The sequence below is a fragment of the Mustelus asterias genome, chromosome 14 (genome assembly GCF_964213995.1).
Source record: "Mustelus asterias chromosome 14, sMusAst1.hap1.1, whole genome shotgun sequence".
NCBI classification, from domain to species: Eukaryota; Metazoa; Chordata; class Chondrichthyes; order Carcharhiniformes; family Triakidae; genus Mustelus; species Mustelus asterias.
Genome location: NC_135814.1, coordinates 85,981,903 through 86,003,203, shown reverse-complemented (window position 1 = coordinate 86,003,203; position 21,301 = coordinate 85,981,903). Strand labels below are relative to the sequence as shown.

At 40.8% G+C, this 21,301-nt stretch overlaps 1 protein-coding gene across 1 annotated transcript in view; it reads right to left on the bottom strand.

Moving 5' to 3' along the window:
- Positions 1 to 21,301, bottom strand: part of vps16 (VPS16 core subunit of CORVET and HOPS complexes) — a 61,746-nt gene that overhangs the window by 31,121 nt on the left and 9,324 nt on the right. The window contains exons 2-10 of the mRNA XM_078227724.1: positions 20,545 to 20,630; positions 20,319 to 20,416; positions 16,035 to 16,163; positions 14,838 to 14,982; positions 9,300 to 9,415; positions 7,854 to 7,976; positions 4,336 to 4,391; positions 2,233 to 2,322; positions 956 to 1,050 (exon numbers count right to left, since the gene is read on the bottom strand). Coding sequence (XP_078083850.1) covers positions 956 to 1,050; positions 2,233 to 2,322; positions 4,336 to 4,391; positions 7,854 to 7,976; positions 9,300 to 9,415; positions 14,838 to 14,982; positions 16,035 to 16,163; positions 20,319 to 20,416; positions 20,545 to 20,630 — 938 coding nt within the window. The remainder of the gene's footprint in view (positions 1 to 955; positions 1,051 to 2,232; positions 2,323 to 4,335; positions 4,392 to 7,853; positions 7,977 to 9,299; positions 9,416 to 14,837; positions 14,983 to 16,034; positions 16,164 to 20,318; positions 20,417 to 20,544; positions 20,631 to 21,301) is intronic.

The window sequence follows — 21,301 nt, the reverse complement described above, 5'->3', positions numbered from 1 at the left end:
ATAACCAGGACATTGGAATAGAAAGAATGTCTAAGATAACTGGAGTTAAAAAAAGAACAGAGACCAAGATATTTAACAGAAGAATTCAAGAAAGAGTAAACAAAGTATTCTGAGTTAAAGAGAGAATTGTAATAACCAGATTAAAAGTGGGACAGCAGACTGCAGAGGCAAATTAAATGTTTGATGCCATTTTACTTGAGTCTGGGAATCTAGAGTTAAAGAAATTGTGAACATTTTGTACAGCAGTCAAGACAAAGAAATCCTAAAGGGTTGGTGTAAATCCTGGCCTAGATTTACTGTTAAAAGTGGAGGGGAAGCTTTGTTTAAAAGAATCATTTGTAAAACCTGGACTGGATTTCAGAATCCAAACCAACGAGGGAAAGCATTATCATGAGAGAAGGTTTTAAAGTGTGTTTTTGTAAACTCTCATGTCGCAATCATCTGGGGGATTCTAGGGAGAAACCACAGACACTGACTTGGGTTCAGAGCGGAGTGTGTGTATTTGACCACAGTCATCTCGTGTACTTAAAAAGGACTTTGTGTGTTAATGAGACCATTGTCGCTCAAGATGTGCTTTGTAATCCGTGTTAATCCTAAAACCCGTGTGCAATTGTGAAGCTAAAGGGGGAGTAAACAAGTATTGTATTATAATCCTTTTTTTTCATGTTTAGTAGATATTTTTTCTTGTTGTTAAACTAATTAACGGTCTTGTGACTCTGTTCTTCCACGCTTTATAAAAAAAAAGTAAAAGTTTTGGTCTTTGAATCAAGTTCCATTCTGGAATTTTCCCGTCCAGTTATAACATCAACTGGGATCGTAACAGCATGGAGTACCAAGAATAATTTAGAAGTTCATTTTTATTCAAAAGCTCCATGTTTACACATAATATTGCTTGTAAAATTAAACTATAAATATTTAATACCACCATTCTTTATTGAATAAGCACAGCACTTACGTGGGACCTCATGTAGAAATTCATGGCTGGAAGAACTAATGATTCGAACACCATCAACCTCAGGCACTAAATGGACATCTTCATCTTGATAAAATCTGAACTTCGGTTAAAGATTTAAATGTTCACAACATTTAAAGATTGTATAACGAACACAAAGAAATAACCAGCCAACCACATGCAACTACCTACTTTTCAGTAAGCCAGCCATAGGTCACTTTACTTGACAGCAAAGCAGAGCGAATTCTTACTTATTAAGGGCAAAAATAAGAACATGAGAAATAGAAGGAGTAGACCATACAAGCCAGTGAGCCCTGCTCTGCCATTCAATATGATCATGGCTGATCTTCTGCTTCAACTCATTTCCAACATGCTCCCCAAACCCCTTGATTCCTCAAGAGACGACAAATCTGTCCACCTCAACCTTGAATATACTCAACAATAGATAAGTAGGATAACCCAGAGAACATTTTTCTATTCCCGCCCCTCCCCTAAGTTCATGATTTTGTACCTTTTTAAGTTTATTTATTAGTGTCACAAGTAGGCTTACATTAACACTGCAATAAAGTTACTGTGAAAATCCCCTAGTCGCCACACTCTGGCGCCTGTTTGGGGACACTGAGGGAGAATTTAGCATGGCCAATGCACCTAACCAGCACGTCTTTCGGACTGTGGGAGGAAACCGAAGCACCCAGAGGAAACCCATGCAGACATGGGGAGAATGTGCAGATTCCACACAGACAGTGACCCAAGCTGGGAATCGAACCTGGGTCCCAGGCGCTGTGAGGCAGCAGTGCTAACTGCTGTGCCACCATCTCGCTTTCAAGCTCTTGCAATCAAAAAAAATCATAAACATTCTGCAATGGCATCTATGTACATTTTGCTTGCTGATTTTTTCCTGTCCTAGCACAACAGTATATTTCTTACATTTTTTGCATGGAGACAGGAATTCACCCTGATCTGAATCAATGTTGCTCCAGAGGTGAAAACCCCTTGCCAGTTGTTCCTTGCTTCTTTTTAATCTCCTTCTCTCCCTCAAATCCTAAAACGATTTCACTCAAAGCCGAGAACTAGCAAAACTCTAGTTTTGAAAGCACGTGACTTTTGTGGGGCTGGGTGCAGGTAAGTTCAAGAGAGAGTGGGATGACTATAGCCTGTGTGTTTTTTGGACTCTAGTACTAACCTGATTGTCTTGTTGGTCCTGTCTGCCCCTGCGGTCTGGCAGTAGGAAAGGCATTCAGTAACTACAGGAATCAATGGCAGCCATTGCATAAGGATACTTAATTGTCTCTTCTGACTTTCCTGCTATCAAAAGTACTTTATCCCAAACACCAACTACAGAAGGATTGTTGCTTTTAGGTCTATTACACCTGAATTGGAAAGAGAAAAGTTACCAAAGCTAACATTCTTCTACCGTTCTTTTGCATAAACAAACATTGTTAAATGAGAGGTTTGCAAGATGGTTTAATAATCACAGGTTTACTGCAGGCAGCTCACATTGGCTAGCGTAGACAGTTTTGCTGATGGGGATTAATTGCAAAACACTGCACATCACACAAGATGAGTAATCATATTATTAGGTCAAAAATCAATCAAATTAGAATATTTAGGATCCAGGATTTAAACAGAAAAATTAAAAAATATTAACCAGCATGTCTTTCGGACTGTGGGAATCGAACCTGCTAATGGATAGCTTTTCCCAGTCCTGTTTAATTGTACGCTCCCAAATTCAATCTGAAGTCATGTCAGAAATGAACAAAAAACGGTCTTCAAAAATGCACGCACGCACACACGGACAGAAAAGGTTGACTTTCCCCCTGCAATTCTTTTCCCTAAACATGAGAAATAGGAGCAGGAATAGGCATTCAGCCCCAAAGCCGATCCAACACTTACTAAGATTATGGCTGATCTACTTGTGGCCTGAAGTCCACTTTCATACTTAGAATCATAGAAACCCTACAGTGCAGAAAGAGGCCATTTGGCCCATCGAGTCTGCACCGACCACAATCCCACCCAGGCCCTACCCCCATATTCCTACATATTTACCGGCTAATCCCTCTAACCTACGCATCTCAGGACAGTAAGGGGCAATTTTAGCATGGCCAATCAACCTAACCCGCACATCTTTGGACTGTGGGAGGAAACCGGAGCACCCGGAGGAAACCCACGCAGACACGAGGAGAATGTGCAAACTCCACACAGACAGTGACCCAAGCCGGGAGTCGAACCCGGGTCCCTGAAGCTGTGAAGCAGCAGTGCTAACCACTGTGCTACCATGCCGCCCAAAACCTCCAACTCCCTTGTAGATCAAAAATTTGTCACTCTCAGCCTTGAATATGTTAAATGACCCTGCCTCCACTGCTCTCTGGGGAAGAAAATTCCAACGATTAGTGATCAAAGAAATTCCTCCCCATCTCCATATTAAGTGGGATATATCTTATTTTCAAACCATGTCGCCTAGTTCTAGACTCCCCCTCTCGGTATTCAGCCTATCAAATCCCTCAAAAACTCTCTTCACTTTTGACTGATGCTTTTAGACTTTAGATAGCAACTTCTGCCTGTTGGGGAACTGAACACTGACCTTCCACATGACAGGTGGGATATGAACCAATATATTAAAAAGGAGCTGGATCAGTGGGCGGTACGGTGGCACAGTGATTAGCACTGCTGCCTCATAGCGCAGGGACCCAAGTTCAATTCCAACCTCGGGTCACTGTGTGGAGTTTGCATGTTCTCCCTGTGTCTGCATGGGTTTCCTCCAGTTTCCTCCTACACTCCAAAGATGTGCGGGTTAGGTTGATTGGCCATGCTAAATTGCCCTTAATGTCAAGGGGATTTGCAGGGTAAATACGTGGGGTTACGGGGATAGGGCCTGGGCGGGATTGTTGTTGGGCCGAATGGTCTCCTTCTGCACTGTAGGAATTCTATGATTCAGTGATAGGAAATTTTCTATTCGAGTCTTATACCTGGCTCATAAACTAGGCTGACACTCTGATGCAGTAGAGGAAGAGCGCCAAATCGTCAGAGCTGTGGTCCTTTGGAAACAACATTAAATTGAGGTTTTATTTTCAAAGAGGTGGGATGGTACATAACTAGAATTGGAAGGACTCCGGAGATGTGGAGCATTAATTCTCCTCCAACAGACTATCACAGACGGGTAGGAGATAAGCTTTGTCAGAAGGAAAGTATCTCAGTACAGATGTGCCATTAGGCAAAGGGTGTTGAGCAGATTTAACTACTTCTGTACAGCAAGGGGCAGTTCAGGCTGCTTTCATACACTCTCTACATTATCTAACTCAGAGGATGGAGGGCACAGAACCTGTCTCAAAATATGCAAGTAAAACTCAAATTCATTAGATCAATGAGTCACATCCATTCCTTACCAGACAAACTGCTTTGGCGGTGTTTGGAGTTTTGTGTCAACCACACACAATGTATCCTAGAAACAAAGCAACAGAAATTTTAAATATTTACTTTTGGTATAGAAAATAAATTCAGTGTTTTTCTTCTTCCATCAATAAAACATAAAAACAGGAGTAAGTGGGCCATTTGGCCTATTGAGCCTGCTCCGCCATTCAATAAGGTCATGACTGATCTGTTTGCGTTGCGTTCCACATTCCCCATCTACCCCCTGATAACTTTTGATTCCCTTGGCTAACAAGAATCCATCTAATTCCGCCTTAAAAACATTCAGTGACCCACCTCCACCGCTTTCTGAGGCAGAGGGTTACAAAGTTGCACAACCCTCAATACTACGTTCAAGAACTGTGGAGAGGAAAGATAGTTTGGAGATGCGGCAATAGTTTGAAAGAGCAGAATAGTCAAATAGTTGAAACAGGGACAAAGGGAGCTTGGAGTTCATGTGCATCAATCTTTGAAGGTGGCAGGGCAGATTGAGGGAGCAATTAGAAAAACAATACGGGATCTTGGGTGAGATATTGAGTAGAAAAGGGGAGAAGTTGTACTTCACTTGTATAAAGCTCTAGTTAGGCTACTATAACATATAATATCTTGCTCCAGTCACCTCACTTTAGGAAGGTTGTGTGGGTCCTTGTGCAGATGCAAAGAAGATGTACCAGAATGGTTCCAGGGATGGCAGATTTTAGCTAGAACATCAGGTTGGAGAAGCAGGAGTTGTGCTCCTTTCAGTAAAATCGATTGAGGGGAGATTTGATAGAGGTATACAAGATTATGACGGGTTTAGACAAGATGGACAAGAAAAGTTTAGCCTGAACAGTACTCTTTGTGTAACCCTTTGCCACTTTACTCCACTTGTCCATTTCCTCTCATTGAAGCATCACATCTCTCAAATCCCAAACAGTTCAGTGTTTCCTCTGTTCCTTCGTAATTCACAAGAAATGCATCCTTCCAAAATAGATTTCCACGTCAGAAATACAGCATATTTTAGATTTGCACTTTAACTAAGTGGTATATCAGATGATATAATTGCCATGATATGCTAATTCGATCATGAACTCACTACTGGCAATTACTACACCCAAGATACTAGAGTCATAATAGCACAAAAAGGCCATTTGGCCCATTGAGTCCACCTCAGCTCTCCATGGAACAATCCACTCCATCCCATTACCCCACTCTATCCAGATACTCCTGCATATTTATCTTCAAGTGTCCAACCAACTTTCTTGTGAAATCATTCAATGTCCATCACTGTTATTGGCAGTGAGTTCCAGGTCACTGGCCCTCAGTAGATTTCCTCACAACCCCCTGCATTCCCTCAGGCTTGAACTAACTAACTAATGGGAGCAGCTTTCCCTTGTGCATCTTATTAATTCCTCATGCCAGGTTTCCAGAGGACTAACACCCACACTTTAGTCACGCCTTTCCTTTTTAAATACTGGTAGAAACTCTTACTATCTGTTTTTATATTTCTAGCTTTGTGGTGATTTATTCCTTTAAGGGCAACACAGCAGAGTAAGAGTCACATGGCCTGTGTGACCAATCGGTACTCAGAGTGTGAATCTACGGCTATAACTCAATTTTCATTCCCTCCCCCTGCAGTATAAATATCTCCACTTTCTATGCCTTTTAGCTTTGACAAAGGGTCATCTGGACTCGAAACGTCAGCTCTTTTCTCTCCTTACAGATGCTGCCAGACCCTGCTGAGATTTTCCAGCGTTTTCTCTTTTGGTTTCAGATTCCAGCATCCGCAGTAATTTGCTTTTATCCAGTGAATCACCTCATGATGAGAAAGGCTTCTTAGGCAAAGAGACATCTTGGGAATTGGCTACAGCCATGAGGCTGCTGTACCATTCTTATTAATAAATATCTTTTGTTTTTACTAATGGAGTCTCTGAAAGTGCATCTTTACAAGCTTGCTTTCTCTCGTGCTCTAATTTCTCCCTCCTTGTTGCTTTTAAAAAAAATATTCTGTCCAATCAGCTGACCCGTAACTAATCTTCAGGAATTGTACACTTTTTCTTTCAATTTGATACAATCTTTATCTTCTTTAGTATGATAACCCCCATGACATCCATGGGGAATCAATAATTAATCTCCCTGTGGGGCTCATTGGATATGAATTCCCCTGGTAACAGGCAATGGCTTGCCCAGTTGGAATTCATTACCTAAGCTTTTTATAAGGCAGACCCAGGACTGGGCCTGCAGAACTAATTGTCCCAGGCAGGAACTAGAGTGTGTATACCATGGTAGTGGTTTTAGTTTATTTACAGAATGCAAAGTGAAAGTATGTTCCTTTCCAGTCAGGCTTCCTGAGTTATTACACTTGGTTAGCAACAAATGAGGCCTCCCTTCTCCTAGAATCTTTCTTTCTCACTGGATTGCACATCTGCTGAAGTTGTAAAATATCTCCTTAAATGTCTTCTACTACATCTCAACTCACCTATCCCTTAGCCTAATTTACCAGTTCACTTTAGCCAGTTCTGTCTTCATACCCTTACAATTTAAGGGAATGAAAGCCTTTATTTAAGTTAAAACACTTGTGCTACAATTGCCTTTACTTAAGTTAAAACACTAGTGTTAGACCTACTCCTCTCTCCCTCAAACTGAATGCAAAATTCAATCACGTTATGATCACTGCTACCTCGGAGCATCTTTACTATGAAGTCATAAATTAATCCCGTTTCATTGCACATTATCAGGTCTGGAATAGCCTGGTCCTGTCTGGTATTAGAAAGTGCTGCGCTAAGAAACTATTCTGAAAATCCTCTATGGTAACCTGGAACTCATCTTCCAGGTTACCTTTGTTAATCAGATTGATCCAATCTATATGTAGACCATCACCATACCATTCTCACAGGCCTCCATTATTTCTTCCTGTATACTCTGTCCTACATTGTATTTATTGTTTGGGGACCTATAGGACTCCCACAAGTGAATTCTTACCGTTACTATTTCTTATCTCTACCCAAAGTGATTCTATATCTTGATCTTTAGAAAGTAGGTCATCCCTCACTGTTGTACTGTCATCCTTAATTAACAGAGCATTCTTGTTTTCAAGTCCCTTCATAGCCTCACCCTTTCTACCGCTGTAACCTCCTCCAGCCGTACAACCAGCTGAGGTCTCTGCATTCCTTCAATTCTGACCCCATACGCATCCCGATTTTAATTGCCCCATCACTAACATCTTTGTCTTAAGTTGCCTAAGACCTAAACTCTGGGATTTTCACTGTCTCTCTCTTTGATCATATTTTTCATCATCTGTCCTACTTTCTTATATGGCTCAGTGTCCACATTTGTTTGATGACACTCCTGAGAAGCACGTGAAGATGTTTGTACTATTTTGAAAGGTGCTACATAAATGAAAATTGTTCCTGTGAAATAACGCTAGAATTATTTAATCAATAAATTAGCTGATTTGATCTCATCACAGTAACTAACAAAAAAACCCCACATTTTTATGTTTAGATTATTCACTTACCTTCAATGATGAAGAACCCATCCAAATGTGACCAGTGTCTGTAAATAGAGCAAGTCTTTTATAATTGAATGAAATAGCAATTTGGGTAAAGGCACAGACTTGCTGTTCAAGGCCAGGGGGAGTCTACAACAGAAAAGTGATGTAAATTAATTAATTTAAATTCCAATCATTATTTTTCTCCTTATTCCCTAAAAGTGCAGAGGCCCCATACCTCTGCTCTTCTTTTTATTATTTGTGATCCATACAAGTGGTGCAGGTTGGTTTACTGTTTGATTTTCCAAGACTTTAAAGCACATCTTTCAGCAATAGTGTCACCATTAAGGCTGGAAAGTTACTGAATGTCCCTTTGTGGGAGGTTCTGTGTTTTACCAATTCATGGCTAAATATATAATTGTGCTGTGCCAGGGGCATGCGATCTTTAGTATCATTACATTTTCTAAATTAACACTTGCAGTTAGTAGACTAGACCAAAACACTTAAGGATCAGTTTACGTCAATTTAGAAGGATGTTGGAAACAAAATATTTGTCATTATTCCTTCTGTTAATAACCATGTAATGGACTTATGGTAGCACTCTTTCCTCGGAGTCAGAAGGCCATAAGTTCAAGTTCCATCCCAGGTACTTTAGTGCAAAATCTAGGCTGACACTTCACAGTGAGCAAGTGCTGCTATGTTTGAGATATTGCCTTTCAGATAACATATTAAGCTCTCTCAGGTGGACGTAAAAATCCCCATGGTATTATCTGAAGAGCAGGGGAGTTCCCTCAGTGACGTGATCCATATTAACCAGGTTATTCAATTATTACATTGATTAATGGGACCTTGCTGTGTGCAAACTAGTTGTCACAGTTCTTGCATTAGTGATTATAGTTCAAAAGTACTTCATTGGCTAGAATGCATTTTGGGATGTCCTGGGGTGATGACAGGTGCTATATAAAATAAAGTCTCTGGAGAAGAGAGGAAATGAATAAACTTACATTATATAGCACTCATACCTTTAGAGTATTCCAAAGTTCTCTACTGTTGATTGATTGTTTCTATCTTCACTGTTGCTTTGTAAGCTATTTTTCTATTGCAAATGTTTTAAAAAAGTACACTTGGCTTACAAATCAGGAATGATATTTACCACAAAGTACTCTCCCAGGTATACATTCACTTTTCTTCTTCTTCATAGCATTCTATGTGGAATTGCGATCTGACTCATACCTCAGTCAGTGGCATGCTGAGGTTACCGGGTAGTGGGCGCAATACCATTTGATATCATCTTACCTCTGTTCAGATTAACGCCCATATCAATATCTGTAGCTCATCTGATCCCTGGCAATGCAATTCAAGTTCAAATCTCCTATTTGGTTGTCTAGGGCATTTGCCTACTGCAAATGTGTATTCGTTTCTTGTGCGAAATGTCCAGCACATGTTATTGCATCAAGCAGATTTTATGTTTACCTTAGCTGTGCAGGAAGTGTTATCTAAAATAAATAAATCCTTCCCATTAGCCAAAATAATTTTGGTTTGTCGATCTTGTGTTAATACAGCCCAGCATGATGGTGGCTGCTGCAGTCCTGTTAGGGAGAAAAAAAAGTAAAATCCAGTATCTGTTCATACATATTTACCAAAATTAAATCTCCCTGTAATGTTCTGCTCTCCTTTATACCCACTGAAGATAATAGTAATAGTGCTAGCCCAGAAGGTATTACAACATATTAGGAACATTAAAACTCAAAGCTGGTAAAGATATTAGTTACATCTAGTCCTTCTTGCTTACCCAGCATATCATAATACGTTTCTTTTCAAAGTACTTCAATAATTGTGCCTCGAGCTCTTCCCTTGGTAGGCTGTCCCAATAATCAACTCCTTTCAATATTTCTTTGCAATCTTTCTGAATCCGTACCTATCTGTGTGTTAGGAAAAGGTTAATCAGACTGAACTGAACTCTACTAATTTTTCTTAATATTGTAGCATGTTGTCACTTGTCTGTTAAATAAGGAAGAATGTCAATTTGTAGGTTTTGGACAACGGCTGACTGTGAAGTAGTGCTCAGTTACCGGATGGAGGGAAATAGAAGAGTAAGCGATTGTGCCCGCTTCACCATCTATAAGATTATGGTCTCCACCTCCCCACACTATTCTATTATCCTTTAATTCCCTTGGTATCCAAAAATCTACCACTCTCTGTCTTGAATATATTCAATGACTGATCATCCACAGCTATTTTGGATAGAGAATTTCAAAGATCCACACTGCTGTGAGTGAATTCATCTCAGTCCTAAATGGCTGACCCCTTATACTAACACTGTAACCCCCATGCTCCAGACCGCCTAGTCCAGAGGAAACATTCTCTCTGTATCTATCCTATCAATTCCCTTAAGTTTATACGTTTCAATTAAATCACCTCTCATCCTTTTAAATGCGAGGGAATTTAAGCCTTGTCTACTCCATCTCTCCTCATTAGGGCAATCCTCTCAATCCTGGAATCAATCTTGTGAACCTTTGTTATACTCCCTCAAAGGGAGTATATCCTTCCTTACATAAGGAGACCAAATGTACTCCAGGTCCGGTCTCACCAAAGCCCTATATAATTTCAGCAAGATCTCTTTAGTCCAATCCCTTTGTTGGAATAAAGACTAACTAACCATTTGCCTTCCTAATTGCTTGCTACACATGTTAACTTTTGGCGATTCATTTGCTCGTACACCCAGGTCTCTTTATCATTTTCCAGTCTCTCACCATTTAAAAAATATTCAGCTTTTCCATTTTCCCAAGCAAAGCGGATAAGTTCACATTTCTCCACATTTTGTCTCTTTCTGCCATGGCTTATTTGACCTGTCTAAATCTTTTTGCAGCTTACGTTTCCACATAACTATGTACCATCAACAAACTTGGATACATTGCACTTGATTCCCTCATCAAAGTCATTGCTTTAATTGCTGAGGCCTAAGCACCGACCCTTGCGGCACTTGTTAGGTACAGCCTGCTAACCGAAATATGATCCATTTATTCCTGCTCTGTTTTCTGTTCATTAGCTGATCCTTAAGCCATGCTAATACATCCCCTCCATTCGCTAATTACAGAAGCCCTAGTTTTGTGCTATAACCTCTTATGGTACCTTGATTAATGCTTTTTGAAAATACAAATACTTTTCCACTGGCTTCCCCCTTATCTAGCCTGCTGGCTGCAATCTCAAAAATAAATTGAATAGGAACATCAACATGACTTACATACAAATAAGCTCATGTTGAGTCTAGCTCATCATACTAGGATTGTCTAAGTAGCCTTTTACCACTGAAACAGATTCTAGCATTTACTGACAATAGACGTCAGGCTAGCTAGCCTATAGTTCTTTGATTTCTCTCTCCCTCCTTTTTTGAATGGTGGGGTCATGTTTGCCATCTTTCAATCCATGAGAATTGTAGAATCTAGGGAATTTTGGAAGATCAAACCAATGCATCTGTAGCTACCTCTTTTAAAAGCCTAGGGTACAGGTCATCAAGCTCAGATAATTCAACTCCTCCTCCATGATATGAGAGGGATGAAAGGAATGTGATGGGTCTGGCATGAGGAGATTGGCACCAGAAGAATGGAATGCCATGGGATGGAGATATAAAAGAATTAGTATTGCAATAAATATACCAATTGCATTGCAAATGTTTTGCATATGTCTTTCTAGTTCTATCATATTATAATAACAAATATTATATTAAGAGGCTTAATTAAAAACATCCCATTGTAAATTGAATTATTTAATAACAGTATGGGGAAACTGTTTTGCAAAATCATCTTGAAATATATCATAGTTTTAAATTGGTACAAATGATCATAGAATCATAGAATCTACAGTGCAGAAGGAGGTCATTTTGCCCAACGAGTCTGTACCAACCATAATCCCACCCAGGCCCTATCCCCATAACCCCATGCATTTACCCTAGCTAATCTCCCTGACACTAAGGGGCAATTTAGTATGGTCAATCCACCTAACAGCAACAAAGACCAATTTATTATTAAAGGTTTTATTAGGTAGAATAGAAATTACTCAGAACAATAGTGAAACAATCAATAAGCTAGTCAATAAGGAGTCATACATCTTAAGTAAAGAAAACTGAAGTTACAAATAGGGGATAGGTCAGTCAAGTGCTCCTTACATAGAACTATATTTAATTTCTATATAATTATGCAATGCAGAATCATGCAGATATTCACAGAAGAAGCAAGATAAATGTGTAAGAACTGTATGTTTCCAGTAAGTGCTTTAATTTGTAAAGGGATAGGGCCTGGGTGGGATTATGGTAACATGTAACATGCTGCAGATATTAATAAGAACCTGTCATCTAACATCTTCTCAGTTTAAACTCATGCCCTCTCATTTTGCTGTTTCATGCTTCCCAGATTCATAAGAATTGATGCTGGTGCAAAAAGGGTTAATCTATGAGTACTGGTTACACATATACTTAGGTTTTATGATCTTGAGTATAGAAGATTTCAGAGTAATCTAAATGAAATGTTTAAAATGTTTAAATGGTTTGACAAGGTAGATAGAAAGTATTTTCTCTGGTAGGGAAGTCTAGAAAAAGGGGAAATAACCTTACAATCAGCTAGGCAGTTTCAGGTTGATGTCAGGAAGAACTTCTTTACACAAAAGTTAATGGAAATCTGGAACTCTTGCCCCCTCCCCTGCCTCATCGATATAACTTCCCTTCCAGCACCCAACAAAAAATAAAGATGTGAAGGCTGAGTCAATTGAACATTTCAAAACTGAGATTAATTGATTTTTGTTAGGTTCGGGTCACAAAACCAAGGCAGGCAAATAGAGTTAAAACGCAGATACACCATGATAGAATGGAATGCTACAACAGGCTTGAGGGATGACTAGCTTTATTCACGTTCCTATGATCCTTATTTAATAGCTATGGGTGATCTTCTATCTCTCGTCAACAAAGGAACTTTATTTCAACGTGGATCCAAAAATTGGTGCAAGAGGTCAAGCAAAGATGCTCATGCCTGTCTTTGTTACCTCTAGACCCGACTATTCCAAAATCGTCATGGCTACTCTTCCACATTCCACCCTCCGTAAAATTCAGGGCATCCACAAGTCTGCCGCTTGTGCCTTAACACACACCAAGCCCTGTATCCCTATCACCCCTATGTTCACTGACCTACACTGGTTCCCAGTCAAACGAGGCTTTGATTTTAAAATTCTCATCCTTCCTTTCAAATTGATCCATGGCCTCGTGCCTCCCTAACTCAGAAGCGCTTCCAGCCCCTCAACTCTCCGAGAACTCTTTTAATTCTGGCGTCTTTAATTCTTCACTAATGGCTCAGTGCTATATTTTGTTTTATAATGCTCCTGTGAAGTGCCATGGGACCTTTTATTATGTTAAAAATGCTACATAAATATAGAACAGAATCATAGAATCCCTACGGTGCAGGAGGAGGCCATCAGCCCATCGGGTTTGTTATTGTTTGTCAGGCTTGCCCAGGCCAATTTGATGTTGACAATATTTTTGCCTTCCAAGCTGCTGAAGCGCGAGGTGGAAAAGGCACAGTGCCTTATACATAGCACCTGGGAGCTGAGCAAACACAAAGGATTGGGTATCTCGTTAACCAATCAAATTGAAGCAGTAAAATTAACTTAAACTTCTTTCTCCTACACTAAGTGTTGGTGAATTCAATGTTACGTCAGGTACAGAAAGAGAAATTTAAAAAAAGAAAGAAAAATACAGAAAAAGTTTTTTAAATTACTTTATTTAAATCTCCAATTAAAACCTGAAGGAATGCGACACCACATGCAATAGTCAATTTTCAACGCCAGAGCGGTTGATTGGAGATAATGAACACAATGACATTGTTCAATATATTTGAATGGGAGGTCAGCCAGCAAGGTGCCATTTTTGTGAAGTTAACAGATGAGAGCCACACCTCCAACAGAAACTTTATGATTTCTGAGTTTAATCTCTTCTCTGTTTTCCTCTGAAGTTGATGTGGCACTTCCACATAAATAATGGTGAGCGTCATTAGCCTCACCTTTATTTTGGGTTATTGTTGTACATGACCTTGCATGGATTGTGCACACAGTTAGTTTGCTGTAATCTAGAGGAGGGAATGGTAGTACAGACATCTAATATATTCAGATTTTTCTGCACATATATCCAATGTACTATCACTTCGGTAATTCAAATGTTACATTCGTCCCTACAACTTGCTTTCTAAAAGTATGAGTTCTACCATGTGCCCCCTTGGAAAGTTTTTAAACTAATTCCACAATGGATACATTAGGCAGCTTTTACAATGATACAAAACTTTAAGCTGAAAATAAATGGTGTAAAATGAAATTAGTCATTGCTGATCATATTATGATATCGGGAAGGGGAGAGGCAGTGGCGTAGTGTTAATGTCACTGGACTAGTAATCCAGAAGCCGAGGATAATAGCCTGGGCACTTGTGTTCAAATCACCACCACAACAGTTGATTAATTAATAAAAATCTGTAATTGAAAGCTCGTCTCAGTGATGATGATCATGAAACAATCTTAGATTACTGAAAATGTCCATCTGGTTCACTAGTGTCCTCTAGGGAAGAAAATCTGCCATCTTTACCTGATCTGGCCTACACGTGACCCGAGATCCACATCAAAGTGACTGACTCTTAACTGCCCTCTGAAATGACCTCGCAAGTCACATAGTTCAAGGGCAGTTAGGAATGGGCAACAAATGCTAGGCTTGCCAGCAAGGTCCACATCACACGTAAGGAATATAAAAACCCAATAAATCCAATTGCACATCTTTAGTATTAACATCCTAAAGGGTTGAACTTCCTACACATACATGACTCTATGACTATGACTTATTAAGAGTTCATTCAAATTACAAATGCAGTAGCTATACTGCTTCAACATGATGTCACAGCTTCAATCCAATATAAACCAATTGCCAGGTTGAAGTGGGTTACACTGCAGCAATTTGATTCCACAATTGAATCTTAGAATATTTACCTGGAACTTCAGGAAATCGCCGCAGTTTGAGGTCATCTATATTTGTGGCAAGTGTGAATCTAAAAGCACCAGTTAATATAGCAACTCCTGATCCATAGGCAGAGAGAAACACCTTGGCCTCCATAACTCGATTCTGTAACACCTCCTTCAAAATGAAGGCAATAAATTTACTCCATTACTAAATATTGTCTTTAAAATAAAGTCATTAACAATTATGTAAATCTATTTTAATACTTTTACTATAATATAGAATTATCGCGCACAGTAAAGCCAGCAAGCAGTTGTATTTCACAGTTAATTGATACTAGCACACACGTGACCATTACATTAAAGTCAACTTAACAACTGGCTTCTTTTTGTAGCTGATGTTAGAAGGATAGCACTTACTAAGTTAATTGACAAAGGTAATCTATTAGTCGCAGCATGATGGTACTATAGCTGCTGCACAGAGACAAGCCGCACAATAGAGGAAAATGCTTGAAAATGTTCTGAATGTTATTTCTGTCCAACTTAAAGAATGGAAGTTATTTTCAACTCACTTATGTCAATGTTTTCATGCATTGAAAAACATTGGTTGGAACTTTGACCAAAGATCACTCATATTTTTAAAAATGTCTTGTGCTCAAATATGGGATCTTAGTGCTGCTGAGTGAATAATTTTCCAAAGAATCACCATCAAACCTGCCAGATTGTAAAGGGCATAAGTCATGTGTGGACTAAAGTTTTCTCTACTCTTGACCAAGCTAAGTGCGGGGCAAGTATATGAAATTAATGTAGCATTTTAAAAACTTTGAACTGCAGTGACAGAAATGAATAAATTTGGTACCCATTTGTACAAAGAATAATTCCACTAATAATAAGATGAACAGTTATAAATGTCTCTGATGGTTTTGACTGAGGGTTTATCTTGAGAGAATGTCCTCCTCTTCTTTGAAGTGTATAGTGAGATCTTTTATATCCATCGAACCACTAGAACAAAAGCTTTTATCGAGGACTTGATTGAAAATGTGTTAACCGACAGTCTGCCCCCACCCCACCCCAACCCTCCCAATCAACTTCCTTTCTTCGTCTCTTGAAGTTGTTCACCATGAAGTATGGTTCAATGAGCACCCTCTGCTACATAGATCAATTGGCCAAACTGCAATGTCTTCTATGGGACAGCCATATTATACAGTATTATGTTTCACATCAACTTACATTCCCCATGCTGAAGTGCCTCTTAAATGTGCCAAAGATGTCATGGATCAGAACAGTTCCATCATCTTGTATACAAAGCAGATCCTCATTGGTAGTCCACCCAATGTGAACCACGAGACCACTTTTCCACTGCAGGGATGAAAGATACAAAAAGTAGAAGTATTAACTTCCAATTTATAGGTTAGCTTTAATACAACCACCTCTAGGGGAGATGCTGGCAGAGTGGTATTGTCATTGAACTAGTAATCCAGAGACCCAGCGTAATACTCTAGGGATCTGGATTCGAATCCTGCCACAGCAATGGTGGAATTTGAATTCAACAAAAATCTGGAATTAAAAGTCTGATGACGACCACAAACCCACTGTCGATTGTCATTAAAACCCATTTGGTTCACTAATGTCCTTTAGGGAAGGAAATCTGTCAATCTTACCTGCTCTGGTCTACTTGTGACTCAATACTCACAGCAAAGTGGGCAGCACAGTGGTTAGCACTGCTGCCTCACAGCACCAGGGACACGGGTTCAATTTGCGGCTTGGGTCACTGACTCTGTGGAGTTTGCACATTCTCCCCGTGGGTTTCCTCCGGGTGCTCTGGTTTCCTCCCACAGTCCAAAGATGTGTGGGTTAGGTTGATTGGCCATGCTAAATTGATCCTAGTGTCAGGGGATTAGCAGGGTAAATATGTGGGGTTACAAGAATAGGGTCTGGGCGGGATTGTGGTCAGTGCAGACTCGAAGGGCCGAATGGCCTCCTTCTGCACTGTAGGGATTCTAGGACTCTATGATCCTAAGTGGTTGACTGAAATTGCCTAGCAAGCTACTCAGTTGTTTCAAAACCGCTAAAAAAAGTCAATAAAAAGGAATGAAACCAGATGGAGCACTTGGCACTGACCTAGCTACCACAACTGAAGAGCTGTCTCACAGACTAGCCTGACATAGAATCACAGACTCATACCTTAAAGACAATGTCCCAGACTTTACATCACCATCCCTGGGGTATGTCCAGTTCCCACCAGCAGGACAGACCCAGCAGAGGTGGTGGCACAATGGTATAGAGCAGGAGGGAGTTGCCCTGGGAGTCCTCAACATCGACTCCAGACCACATGAAGTCTCATGGCAGCAAGACAAACATGGATAAGGAAACCACGTACTATCCCTCCTCAGCTGATGAATCAGTATTCCACCGTGTTGAACACCACTTGGAGGAAGCACCGAGAGTGGCAAGGGCGCTGAATATACACTGGGTGGGAAACGTCAATGTCCATCACCAAGAGTGGCTCAGTATCATCACCACAGACTGAGCCAGCGCGGTCCTAAAGGGTGCAGTCTGGAACTGGGTCTGTGGCAGGTGGTGAGGGAAACAACAGCAGAGAAAAACATACTTGACTTCATGCCCACCATCTTGCCTGATGCAGATGCATATGTCCATGATAGAATCAGTAGGAGTGACCACTACACGGTCCTTTTGGAGACAAAGTCTCGTCTTCACGATGAGTATAGCATCCATTGTGTTGTGTGGCACTAACACTGTGCTAAATAGGATAGTTTTCTAACAGATCTACCGACTCAAGACTGGGCAGAAAATGAGGCACTATGGCCCATCAGGAGCAGCAGAATTGTGCTCAAACACAATCTGTAACCTCATGGCCCAGCATATCCCTCACTCTACCATTATCAAGCTAGGGGATCAACCTTGGTTCAATGAAGAGTGCAGGAAGGCATGTCAGGAACAACACCAGGCGTGCCTAAAAACGAGGTGTGAATCTGGTGAAGCTACATCACAGGACTACGTGTGTGCCAAACAACATAAGCAGTAGACTGAGCTAACCAATTCCACAATCAACGAATCTAAGCTCTGCAGACCTGCCACATCCAGTCATGACTGGTGGTGGATAATTAAACGACTCACTGGAGGAGGAGGCTCCACAAATATCCCCATCCCCAATGATGGAGGAACCCAGCACATCAATGCAAAAGATAAGACAACAATCTTCAGCCAGAAGTGCCAAGCTGATGATCCATCTCGGCCCTCTCCAGAGGGCCCCAGCTTCAGAGATACCAGTCTTCAGCCAATGCGATTTACTCTAATGATATCAAGAAATGGCTGAAGGCACTGGATACTGCAAAGTCTATAGGCCCTGATAATATTCTGGCAATAGTACTGATGACTTGTGCTCCAAACGTACCACACCACCACCCCCCTCAGTCAAGCTGTTCCAGTATAGTTACAACACTGGCATCTACCTGGATATTGCTCAGGTATGTCCCGTACACAAAAAGCAGGACAAATCCAACCTAGCCAATTATCGCCCCATAAGTCTACTCCTGCTCATTAATAAAATGATGGAAAGGGTCACCAACAGCACTATCAAGTTGCACTTGCTTAGCGATAATCTGCTCACTGACTCTAGTTTGGTTTCTGCCAGGGCCATTCGGCTCCTGACCTCATTACAGCCTTGATTCAGGCATTAACAACATAACTGAATTCAAGATGAGGTGAGGTGAGAGCAGTTGCCCTTGACATCAAGGCAGCAATTGTCTAAGTGTGGCATCAAGGAGCCCAAGCAAAACTAGAGCCAATATGAATCAGGAAAATGGATGGGCAATAAATGCTGGGCAGCCAGCGATGCCCATGACCCACGAATGAATAAAAAAAACCTCTCGACTTGTTGGGTGTCATAGTTAGCACTTAGGAAGGTGGTTGTGGTTGTTGGAGGTCAATCATCTCAGCTCCAGGGCATCGCTGCAGGAGTTCCTCAAGGTAATGTCCTGGGCCCAACCACCTTCAGCTGCTTCATCAATGACCTTCCTTCCATCATAAGATCAGAAGTGGGGATATGCACTGCTGGTTGTACAATGTTCAGCACCATTCACCACTCAGGTACTGAAGAAGTCCATTTCCAAATGTAGCAAGACTGGAACAACATGGAGACTTGGGCTGACAAGTGGCAAGTAATATTCACGCCACACAAATGCCAAGCAATAACCATCTCCAACAAGAAAGAATCTAACCATCTCCCCGACATTCAGTGGCATTACCATCGCTGAGTCCCCCACTGTCAACATCCATTGATCAAAAACTGAACTGGATTAGCCATAATAATATTGTGGCTACAAGAGTAGATCAGAGGCTAGGAATCCTGCCGTGAGTAATTCACCTCTGACTCCCCAAAGCCTGTCCACCACCTACAAGTCAGGAGTGTCAGAACAAATCCGAATGCTCTCCCCTTGCCTGGATGAGTGCAGCTCCAACAACACTCAAGAAGCAAGGCACCATCCAAGCCAAGCTGGCTGCTTCTTCTGGCACCCTATCCACAAATACTCACTCCTTCCACCACTGATGCACAGTGGCAGCAGTGTGCCCCATCTACATGATGCACCGTATGAACTCACCAAAACTCTGTAGACAGTGCCTTCTAAACCCACGACTGCTACCATCTAGAAGGACAAGGGCAGCAGGCACATGGGAACCCCAGCATCCAGAAGTTCCCCTCTAAGCCACTCACCATCCTGACTTGAAAATATATCACTGTTCCTTCATGGTTACTCCTGGAACTCTCTCCCTAACAGCACCACAGTTGTACACACATCATGTGGACTGTAGTATTTCAAGAAGGCAGCTCACCACCAACCTTCTCAAGGGCAATTAGGGATGGGCAATAAATACTAGCCTGGTCAGTGACACCCACATCTCATGAATGAATTTTTACAAATCCAAAAGGAAAATTAAAGCAGGGGTACAAGACCATCTCGGCAAGCAGTAAATGTTCTGGTGTACCTGATTCACTGATGACATTCACTAGCTATTTGTCTTTATACATATTAATAATTCACCGAGATAAAAATAGATAAACTTTCCGAATAAGTTGGGTGGTTGTTGCGGGTGGAGAGACCAATTAAGAGATTATCAAGTTTTTCACCACCCTTGCTGTAGGCTGGATTGGCCATTCATTTGCTAACAAGGTATCGAACAACAACTCCTACCTCAATCCAGCATTTTATTATGTTGCAATTAAATCTTTGAAATCTTCCTATAATATTGTTTTTAAAGGCTTTTTCAGTATAGATTAGTCACGTGAGTAATTATTGTCATTCTGAAGAAAGGTCCTTGACCTGAAACGTTAACTCTTTCTCTTTCCACAGATGCTGCCAAACCTGAGTATTCCCAACATTTTGTGATTTTATTTCAGATTTCCAGATTCCACAATATTTGGTTAATGTTATTCCTTAGCCAGATTGTATTTCAAGTTGGGACAACAAGAAATAACAGAAAGATAAAGCTTACTGGGAAGGAAACTATTCGATTTCCGGATGAGGAGTAGATTTCCATGACAGGTCGTAAGCTTGGAGATTTTTCCTTGCGTGATCCATTGATCATCAAAGCTGCAACAGATTAATGACCATTTCACATTACCACCAGTCACACCTAACTTTGCTTCCAGCAAGATAGCGCTTCCAAAGATGGAAAAGTGACAAAAACAATAGAGTAAATAAGCGACAGAATTTCTTACCAATTGGGCCAGCATATGGTGCAACTGCGATTAAACAGTTACTGATGTCTTCTTTTATCATCCACTCAGAGTACAGGTCAAACTTCCTTTACAGAAAAAACATGTACAATTACCGAAACAGAAAACGCAAGTTTCAAGCATTTAAATACCAGTGGCATGATCATGCCAACCTGTCAATTTCCTCAATCTGTATGGGTATTGTATTTATGGTAGCTATTCACTAACTGATCGTCCCCTGGAGTTCTTTTGCTACTTATAAGGATCCTCCAAACTCTGAGGTCAGAAAAGCTTTAGGAACCACTGACCTGGTGTTTGCAGTTAGACAGCTCCAAGCGAAATGCCACAATATACATTAATGATTTGGAAGAAGGAACTGAAGGCACTGTGGTTAAGTTTGCAGATGATACAAAGATATGTAGAGGGACAGATAGTATTGAGGAAGCAGGGGGGGCTGCAGAAGGACTTGGACAGGTTAGGAGAGTGGGCAAAGAAGTGACAGATGGAATACAGTGGGAAAAGTGTGAGGTTATGCACTTTGGAAGGAGGAATGGAGGCATAGACTATTTTCTAAATGGGGAAATGCTTAGGAAATCAGAAACACAAAGGGACTTGGGAGTCCTTGTTCAAGATTCTCTTAAGGTTAACATGCAGGTTCAGTTGGCAGTTAGCAACGCAAATGCTATGTTAGCATTCATGTCGAGAGGGCAAGAGCAGGGATGTACTTCTGAGGCTGTATAAGGCTCTGGTCAGACCCCAT